At 34.5% G+C, this 11066-nt stretch overlaps 1 protein-coding gene across 1 annotated transcript; it reads left to right on the forward strand.

Annotated features, from left to right (window-relative positions):
• Positions 1-7325: 7325 nt before the first annotated feature.
• LOC133299526 (glycine-rich RNA-binding protein 3, mitochondrial-like) lies at positions 7326-10748 on the forward strand. Its single transcript, XM_061499000.1, has 5 exons — positions 7326-7380; positions 8188-8338; positions 8457-8525; positions 8662-8768; positions 9817-10748. The coding sequence occupies exons 2-5, from the start codon at positions 8197-8199 to the stop codon at positions 10555-10557; spliced, it is 1059 nt and encodes a 352-aa protein (XP_061354984.1). The 5' UTR covers positions 7326-7380; positions 8188-8196; the 3' UTR covers positions 10558-10748.
• Positions 10749-11066: the final 318 nt, after the last annotated feature.

Genomic DNA, 11066 nt, shown 5'->3' on the forward strand with positions numbered 1-11066 from the left:
ATAAGACAGTAAACAGGATCCACATCCAATCATAATAGCAAAACAACATATCAGCATAAACATGCAACGTCTATCAGCTAAGCTCTGGCCTCCTGCCACTAGAGGTCTCAACCCCCGCATTACCTGAACCTGAAATAAGCATTCCCCAAACGTGGGGTGAGATCTCTAAACCAGAAATCTCAGTAAGACAAGGGGTCCTCAAGGATCTTTCACCCCAAGCTCACTTACATGTGCAATATAAGTTCTAAAAGCAATAATATCAATATCAGTTCCAAAACCATGCAGTGCGACAGATATTCATGCCATGTGTGTTATAACTATTCTACTAGCCAGAGAAATGCAGGAATACGTCTATCACCCACATGTAGTACAAGGAACACCGCTTGCACCTCACCCATAGCCTCACCATATTGTATGTACTACATTCTCAGGCTTACCGTATAGGTGGAACACCACATGCATATCATAAAGGCACTAGCATATAACAACTCAACAGCATTTCCAAAACAGCAAAAGCATGTAACACAGCATACATATAACCATACCCCCATGGGATATGGTGGAACCACAACATGGCTAAACCGAGGACACGAAAACTTACCTCTAAGCTAGCTATCCAATGCCACAAGTTCAAAGTCTAAACACAACAGTATCACAAACTGTTATGGACCAATAATATATCAATAAACATACTCTACAAGCATACAACTTAAAGACAACGCCTTTCTTTACGTTTTACGTCTTAAGGCTTCACACAAAGCCGTAAGCCTTAATCACATGATTCTGACTTAGTTCATTAATTACAGAAGTCCAACTTCATCACTCTAAAGTCCACAAACCCCAATAGCCAACTGTACACACAACACAACTACTGTTCTACGAAAACCCAGAATATCTGGATATTCCTCGGGGACATATCTGGATATCCAATATCCGGATATCTCACTGATAATATTCGGATATCCAGATCCCCATATCCGGATATCAATATCCGGATATTTCACGGGCCAATATCCGGATATTTCGCGACAGAATGCAGTTTCTGCATTTTCGCGAAGATATCCTTCCAAGGTACCATTTTTACCGATTACAGAAGCTTAAACATGCATTTCTAGGTGTGTTTGACATTACCCATCATTAGGTTATCATCTTAAGCTCATTACATGCATCAAGGTTCTATTTTAAGACACTTAAACTCAAGTTCAAGGTTGATGATCATACCACAAGTTCAAAACAGCAAAGGAAGATGCTTTTGGAGCTCACTAGAAGCTCCCACAGCCCAGCACACCCAAGGACACGAAAATGGACCAACAAGTTTGGTTCTTTCTTCCCAAAGATGACACCTTGAAGCTCAAAGTACCAACTCCAAGCTCCCACAAACAAACTAACCACAGCCTCAAAACCTCACACACAACAGCTGGAATACCACTGAAGAACACCCTCACTCACCCACAATGATGCTCTCACTCACACCAAGTGTTTAGGATGATGAAACAACCAAGAAAATGGGTTCAAGGTTGAGTTTTGGTCAAGAACTAGAGAAGAAAGCAATGGAACAGTGCTCACACACAAACTGACCAGCCCCACTCACGTAAGAAAGAAAGGATTCTAGGGTTTTGTGCCCATAATAAGAGTATATATAGGCCACATAAGCATTAACACACAATATTAACTTTAATTGCTACGCTTAGAATTTTAATCCCAAACTTTGGATTCTTAACCTACTCTATTTTACAAGAATTATCATATTTGTATTATATTTTTTGGAGCACCTTTTCGGTACGCGCTTTTCATAGCCAGTATCAGTTTCTGGCACCAATTCTCATTATTTTAACTTGAAACTCGTTTTACAAGTCCTATATATTATTTTAGGAATTATCATGCACTTATTATAATTTATGGGATACTTTTTCGGTATGCATTTATACCGACTAGCAGAACCGGTATCTGCACTTTTCTTCCGAAAAGCGACTTTCAGCATTCTTACTCACTTATCATAATTATTAAAGCCTCTTGATAATTATTAGGGTCAATTATAGAATTATTTCCTTAATTAACGGTGCGGGTTCTTATAGAAGCTATCAACTTGGATACTACTGTTACCAGCTCGGAGAATGTCAATTCTGGAGACCATAATGCTTGAGGGGGTGGTATGCCACCTTTTATTGTAACTCTTTTTGGTTTGACAATGCCCAGTTTATGTTGGTATATTAAACAATCTTATCTTGCTCTTTTCCAATTTGACAATTACTTTTTTCACTTTCAACTTTGCTTATGAACTAATTTTATTCCCCTCTTCCGAGTAAGAAAAGGATGGGTGCCAAAAAGTTCATTTCTGCCATCAAGGGACTTGCTTTCTCGCTTTTGAGTAGGAATTGAACGGGTGCCCAAGAGTTCATTTATGGCGTCAAGGGACTTGCTTTCCCGCTTTAGAGTAGGAATTTTCCTTGCTTTCCCGCTTCCGAGTAGGAATTAAACGGGTGCCCAAGAGTCCATTTCTGGAGTCTATGGACTTGTTTTCCCGCTTCCGAGTAAGAATTGAATGGGTGCCCAAAAGTCCATTTCTGGCATCAAGGGACTTGCTTGTTATTCATCGCATACTTGAACTTATTTTGTCAGAACTCGCTGGTATTATTTGATTAAACTTCAAAATTGCAAATTAACAAAACTTCGAACATAAATACTACCTAAGTAAAGTCCAGATAACAAATAAAATCATAATAGCATTCCTAGAAATAAAATCATAAATCTAACCTAGTTCCTTGTCTTTGGAAGCTTATCTGAAATATCTCTTCAATTTAGTTGTATTCCAATGCCTTGGGATAGCTTTCCCATCTAAATGCTCAAGTTGATAGGCTCTTGTATGCATGCTGCTATTCTATAAGGGCATTCCCAATTAGTCGCCAACTTTTCGTCCACCACATTCTTGTTTTGAATGTCAGCTCTCCTTAGAACCTAAATCTCAGAGTTCAAAAGATCTCCTTATCACAGATCGCTTATATCTGGCCGCTGCTTGGAAGCTAACTCAACAAATCCAGAAAAAGAAGCATCAGATTTGATTATTTATTTATTTATTATTTCTAATTTTTTCTTCTCTATAGACAATTCAGATTTTCTATTTATTATACTTGTTTATTTATTTACATATTCTTTCTTCTGTAGTATATTAAATTTATTTGTCTCGCACTCTCTCTCTTTTTAATATTATTGAGGGTGTTATACTGAATGCAAGGGCTGACCCGGGGAAGGGCTTACATTGGTGGTCGCCCCTCTTTAAATTTTAATATTTTTTATTTTACGTATAAAATAATATTTTTAATAATAATAAACTATTATTAGTAGTACTTAAAGTTAGCCCCTCTCTCAAAAATATTTATAATAATTAGTATTTTTTATTAGTCTTAATAATTATCATCAAATCAAAGAACATGTTGTCATATCAATTGTTCCACTATAATTTCCTTGCATTTGCTTTCACACATTATTTTTGGTATGAACCAAGAGTTACAGTTCTTGTGGGCAATTACAATCCAAATTAAAAAGTTGGTTATTAGAATTAAATATTAGACCCTAACTTGATGATAATTTAATTACAACTAACCATAAAAATATGGAGGTTTCTCCATCCAAGTTTCATTTGTGTAAAATGAAATTTTGAAAAAGACTTCTAAACAATATTTAACCCAAGCAAATATTATGGGGATCAAGAGGGAGGAACTTGTAGTGTCAGAAGCTACACGATTTGCAGTCTCAGTCATACCAAATATATTGGAATAATACAATTAGAAAATAAAATGTTTAATCAAGCACCGATAGTTAGAGATGTTCTGGTTAAAACATTTCATCCCGGAGTTGCGGAGCATCATGTTCCAATACAAATATTTTCATACTTCATCATATTCATGATTGATTCTATTTTCCTTGTTCTTTGTCAATTTTACAATAATTGAAAAAAAGTTCATATGCCACAAGAGTGTCTGCACAGATATTTAATGCTCAGCCCACTACCCGGCCTTAAGTTTGGGGCCAAGTTTATATATACTCTTGTATAATTTTGTTAGAAATTTTAAATTTAAATTTTGACTTAATTTTATTATAAATTTTAAATTTAATTTAATTAGTAGTCAAGAAGCGCCTAGGTTTAATAAATAATTTTTCAATGGTTGTATAATTTGACTTGAGGACCACATGCTCCTTCATCTCTATATCTAGTGCTTAAAAGCTAGGATTATCTTTCTCCACCACCCCCATGACTTGGAGTTGACTACCCCACGGGAGGAAGTTTGTGACATCCCTTATATGCTTGAAATGCCCTTTTGAGTTCTAAAATCGAGTCCATGAAATTGATTTTGTGCTTGCCAATGTTGGGCTTAGATGTTATAATTGGCATTGACGAGTTATTTTGGAATTGTGTTTTGATAGATTGTTGTAGCAATAACGTCCTCATTGCTTCTGGTAATAACAACTCTAACTTTTCTGCTTTCCTTTCTATATCCCAAGTTAGTAATGCTATATCTAAAGGTTCTCATGGCTACAAACTTTTCAGTAGCTTAGAATTAAAAGCAAAAATGAATGTGGTGAACAATCCTGTAATTAATGAGTATGCATATATATTCCCGAAGGAGATTCTTCATTTATCCCAAAGAGCCAAATTTAATTTGCTATGAATCTAGTTCTGCATGTTGGACCTATTTTTGTAACATCCTATTGGATGTCTCCTTTGAATCTTAGTAAATAGAAAAATTAGTAAGGAGCTAACCATCCGCTTACTTTAAACCAATGTTTTAAAACTTCGCCTCATCCCAATGTCGATTCCGTCGGGTCATTGACCCCCTCTCTCTAAGGGTTGGGGTCAGCAATTAGACCCTGCATGCATGTTGATTTTTCTGACTCCCAAAATCCAGCTGGGTCTTGGTGACTCCCAGGTCAGGGGGTCACTGCATTTTTTTTTAATTTACACACAAAACAACATAGTTTGATATGTTAAAAAACAAAAATAAAAACTCGTTTTTGCTTAAATTTAGAACTAGATTTGAAATCCGAATCGTTCTTCTTTTCTGATATTATCTCCTAGACCCAGATCCAGTTTTCCTAATCCGGTGATCTATCCGCCTCTCCTCTGCCATGGTAGTGATTCCTCCTATCCTCTTCGGTCTTCTCTCTCCCACTCCTTCGTCATGCTGGTTTTTCTTTCCCCACCATTGATTCGTCGCGTCGTCACCTCTCCATTAGATATAACTTTTTATTAAATTTATTGGAATGTGTTTTATACTTTGATTAGCTTGTGTAATATTGACTTGTGGATTAATTGGTTAAATCATGTTATATATATTTTGAATATTTGATTATTGATGGTTTGATTTTTTTGAATTTTTCATATAGATTATGGGAAAAGTGTGTATAATTTTAAAGGATGTAAAATTGTGTCATTTTAAGACAGAGAAAGAAATAAATAAAGGAGGAGAGAGAGTTGACAAAAAAAATAAAGATGTGGGTCCCACCTCTTTGTGAGAGTAAAATGATGTAAGTTGTGTAATTGATAAACACTTTTCCCATAGGTTATATATTTATATTTGACCCCCCGATTGAACTCGTGAGGTCGTGACCCTAACCTCGAACAAGTCGAAGGCCGGACCGGGCAAACAAATTAAGTTAATGCATTTTAATAAATTAATTACGCATTTATTAGAGTTTGAGAAATAATTACATACTTATTACACAATATGACGCCCAATTTGGGCGTCACTAAAGACGCCTAAATTGGGCGTCACTCAAGAGGCAATCACGCCTAATTTAGGCGTCACTCATCACGTGTTGACACGTGTCATGTTTTTTTTTCCAAAAAAGTAATAATTTAATTATAAAACTTCTGAAGGCCATAACTTTTGACTCGGTTATCCAATCCAAATCAGGTAATTTTTTTTTTATTACACATAACATTTCGAGATCTACGTAATGACATCTCATTTGACATATTTTATTTCTCACAAACACAATTTAAATTTGCAAGAATGATATTATACGAGCGGTTAAACCTAGAAGCCTCTGAGTTCTAGATTTGTGCTTTAAAATAAAAAAATAAATAAAATTTTGATTTGTGATTTAAATTTTTTTTATAATAATTTTTTTTATTATAACAAAAAGTTTGGTTTGTGATTTAAATTAAAAATAAAATTAAAAATTATTATTAATAAGGAAAACAAAATAAATATTTGATTTGTGATTTAAACTAAAAAATCAATTTGAAAAATCTGTAGAAAAAAAGGAAATAATTAAATAAATATTCTAAATCTCTAAGGAAGAAGGATATTATTTTTGAAATTAATGATTAATGCTATAAGCTTCTGGGTTATTATCTGTGGTCTGAAATTAATTATGGCTTATGAATGTTTTTCAAAAATAAAATTACCTAAATTAGGCGTAATTGCCTCTTGATTGAAACCCAATTTAGACGTCATTGGTGACGTGTCAGGTGTTGACAGGTTTCACATTTTTAAACTCAGAAGCCTCTGAGTTCTGGGTTTGTGATTTAATATAAAAAATAAATCAAGATTTGATGTGTGATTTAAATTAAAAAAATAACAATTACTATTTAATAAGGAAAACAAAATAAAGATTCTCAAAAATCAATTTGAAAAATCTATATTAATAAAGGAAATAATTAAGTAAATATTCTAAATCTCTAAAGAAGAAGGATTACCTAATTTAAATTTAAATTATGTTTGTGAGAAATAAAACATATCGAATGAGATGTCATTGCGTAGATCTCGAAAAGTTATGTGGAATCAAAAAAAGAATTACCTAATTTGGATACCCGAGTCAAAAGTAATGACCTTCAAAAGTTTTATGATTAAATTATTTTTTTTCGAAAAAAAATACGACACTGTCAACACCTGATGAGTGACATCTAAATTAGACGTGATTGCCTCTTGAGTGACGCCCAAATTGAACGTCATATTATGCAATAAATTGCATAATTAATTTATTAAAAAATATTAAATTAATTTTGCCGGCCTGATCGAGTTTTTAATTACCGCTTTAAACCAAAAACTAAATTAAGAGTTGTGGATATTTTCATGAAAGAAAATTTCATAAACGTGGCATCGGTACTTCATAAATGGGGGAGATTAAAAAATTAACCTGATTGTAAAACGACAGCGTATATGATGGGAGAAAAAAAATGAAAATGACCTATAAAACGACAGCGTAAGAGCATGCATCCAAGGGCTGTCCTTTCCCCACTTTGCATCCAAGGGCTATCTTTTCCCCGCTATTCAAGCTATCCACGTATGCATAAACCCATTTCTAAACCTCGCTAGGGTTTTAGCACAAAAGAGAAGTGAAGAAAGAGAAGAGAATCCAACAGAGAAGAAAGCGAAGGTACTTCCTCTTCGAACAACCGCTTATCAATATTGTTCGTCATGCTTCAAATCTTTTCCTCTTTCTTTCTCTGCTTTTCTGCATTTGCTTTGTGTTTCATTCTTTCGCTTCCGATTCATTATATGATCCAAATGTGATATACTGATGTAATAAATTTCCAATTATTTTACTTTTTCGTGTGATAATAAGAACTCTTTCTCAGTCCTGAATCACCAGAAGAAAATGTGGATGAGAATGCTGGAATATATATATATATATATTATAAGTTTTTGAGTCTGATGTTCCTCGTCTTAAATGACATAAGTTATATCATTTTAGGAGAGAGATAGACATAGAAAATGAAAATCATGGGAGAGAGAAAGTGAGTGATTTTTTTTAATTTAAATTTTAAATAAAAAAATAAGATTATGTGTCTGTTTTTATAATAAAATGACGTAAGTTTATGTCATTTAAAATGACAAACACTTTTTTCTATTTTTTTTGGTGAGCAGAAGACTCTTATTAATGGTAGCATGTGAAATTGAATGTTTTATTGGTAATGAAGTTTTAATTGTCGACGGCTTTAAATTTTATGTTCTTGTTCGATGCAAAAACTAGGAAATCAATTTTTTTTTGTTTGGGTCACGACCAAGATGAAAAGCTTAAATAATTTGTTAGTGTTTTTTTTTTTTTTTTTAATTTTTCCTTCAGGGTTGTGTGGAGAATTTGGTGTATTGATGTTTGAGTTATAGATTAATTATTCGAATTTGATTTATATATTGTATTTTGAATGTGATGTACAGCTTCTGTGCTTATGGTTTACCTCAGGTTGCAGGAATGGCTTTCTTTGGTAGAGTTGGGAATATACTAAGGCAAGCAACGAATAGGAAGATCAGTTCAGAGTTATGTTCATTCCCTTCTGTTTTCCAAGCTATACGGTGTTTTTCAAGTGCTCCAAGCTCAAAGCTGTTTATAGGAGGTGTGTTTGAACTACTTTCTACTCTATGTTGTATCCATGAAGTGGATTATTTATATTTTTTCTTCTTTGGTTGATAATGATGATTAAGAATGAATATATGTACATTTATCTGTTGCAGGTGTTTCATATACTACGGATGAGCAAAGTTTGAGGGAAGCATTTTCCAAATATGGCGAAGTTGTTGATGGTATCAGTCAGATTCTCTCCTTTCTCTTGCCTTCTATACACTCTTTTTTTGGGGGTGTTCCAATGAAATTCTGTTGAAATCATTTATGTCAATTCAAGTCAGTATTAATTGCTGTTTAATCTCATGCTTTTTGTAGCAAGGATAATTATGGATCGTGAAACTGGTAGGTCCAGAGGATTTGGCTTTATTACTTTCGGTACAGTTGAGGAGGCATCAAGTGCCATTCAGGCCTTGGATGGACAGGTAATGAAAAAATACTAAGTATAATTTCATTATTAACAATGGCAGTACTGCAGAATGATCATACATACATATACGTATGCTGAAATTACATGTGTAAGCCATTAATTTGTGGAGCTGTGCTGCGCTTTGGTGTAAGTTTTGTGTACTTGTTTGACAGTCAGTGTTTTTGTGTTTGAATTGGTTGAGAGTTTGAAATGTTGCTTTTTAGTCCCATGTCCTTAGAAATGCATTTGTTGTTTATTAACGTATCAAGGTTTTTGATTATGTTTACTCTCAGATTATCACTTATTTACGTGACTGGCAGAGTGACTGTCACAGTTAGTATGGATCCTGAATGCAGTTATTAAGAAAATAGGTGTCTCATTATTTCAACCTTTAAGGTAGAATATTATAAAATAGTTAATCGTTGCAAAACCCATATAAAGAGAGAACATCATCCTGGCAGTTACCTGCTATTGATTTTCCTTCATTTAATGGCCACATCCAGTTCAAAATTGTCATTGTCAGGCACTTATAAGTTATAATACATCTACCTGTTGTATTTTATTTGTATTTTCAGTAACTTATCTATGACATAAGGTAGTTTTTAACTGTACTAGTGATGGCTATTATCTTGTAGTTTCATACTTTTCAATCCTTCATTGATACTTCTGTTAATTTAACTTTGCCTATATAATGACGGGGATGGTTGTATTGCCTCCTTATTTAATCTTCCTACCCTTACTACCTTTTTTTATCACCGTTGATTATATTTAAATCAACGGTTTCAAATATAATAATATTTCTTATTTTATTTATTTCTTCCTTATTTTTCTCAACTAATTATACCAATTATTTATGACCGTTGATTTAAATATAATCAACAGTGATAAAAAGATAGTAAGGTTGGGAAGAATAAATAGGTAGGCAATATAACTGTCCCCTGTAATGACTGACAAAAGCATGGTTACCTTTCTTGTTATTATTTTTTCTTATAGATATAATGACTAACAATATCGCTGTTACCTTTCTTATGTTTACTTCTTTCTGAGTGTAAGTTTTTTTTCAGGATCTGCATGGTCGCCGGGTTAAGGTAAATTTTGCTAGTGAGAGACCCCGTGGATTTGGTGGGGGTGGTTTTGATGGATCCTATGGTGCTGGAGCTGGCAGTGGATATCCAGGTGGATATGGTAACTCTGCATATGGTGCTGCTTCAAGTGGTGGTGGTGGGTATGGTGATGCTGGTGCCTATGGTGGCAATGTTGGTGGAGGTTATGGTAGTAGTGGATATGGTGGCGGCGGCTATGGATCAGGTGGCAGTTTTGGGGGCAGCAGCTCTGGCAACTATGGTGCTGTTGACAGTACTATAAGTGCTGGTGGCAATGTTGCTGGAGGTTATGGTAGCAGTGGATATGGTGGAGGTGGCTATGGATCAGGTGGCAACTTCGTGGGCAGCAGCTCTGGCAATAACTATGGTGCTGATGACAGCACTAGAAGTGCTGGTGGCGGTTATGGTGGAAGTGGAATGAATTATGGGAATGATGGTAGCTTTTCTAGTGGAAACACTTACAATAATGGAACCGGTGGAGGTTATGGTGGTAACAGTGGGAACTATGGTGTTGGTGTTGGAGGAAGTGATAATGTTAACTATGGTAGTGCTCCTAGTGATGGAGGTTATGGTAGCTACGGTGCTGGTGCTGGTGCTGGTGCTGGCCAGAGTGATAATCATGAAAGTTCTGCTGGATTTGGTGGCAGTGATAATTATGCTAGTGCTGGTGCTGGTGCTGGTGGCAGTGACCGTTTTGCCTGATATACTTTTCAAGCATGTAAATCAGTGAATTCTTGCAGGGAAGAAAGAAACGTTAGTCCTCTTACGCTTCCTTCTTTCGTTTTGTCATAAATCAGCATCTAAATTTTGTTGCATACCTTGAGGTTATTTGGGGTTTTGACCAAATTGAGATCTTTATTTGGCATGTAAATCAGTGAATTCTTGCCACTGTAGTCTTAAGATTGGCTTGGGAATTTGAGACGAGTCTTTCTAATGACACTTAAACTAGTGTTTTTCCGAGTTAACTAAGAACTGAATGAAAAAAGAAAAAAATATAATTTAAATAAAAATAATTTTGTTAGATGGAATATGTGCAATAAGATTATCTAAGATTTGAAGTAGAAACTCTCATGCTTGACCGGGTCCTAATGATTTCGTGTATCGTATCCTTTTTTCTCTTGATGAAATGATTTTCATTACTAGATAAGTATTATTAGATAAAAATTAATGTACATCTTGTTACTAATGAAATATGTAAGTAGGGTTTTCTT

Source organism: Gastrolobium bilobum, unplaced genomic scaffold, assembly GCF_033153095.1.
Source record: "Gastrolobium bilobum isolate Gb01-03AN ecotype WA unplaced genomic scaffold, APGP_CSIRO_Gbil_v1 utg18078, whole genome shotgun sequence".
Taxonomy (NCBI): Eukaryota; Viridiplantae; Streptophyta; class Magnoliopsida; order Fabales; family Fabaceae; genus Gastrolobium; species Gastrolobium bilobum.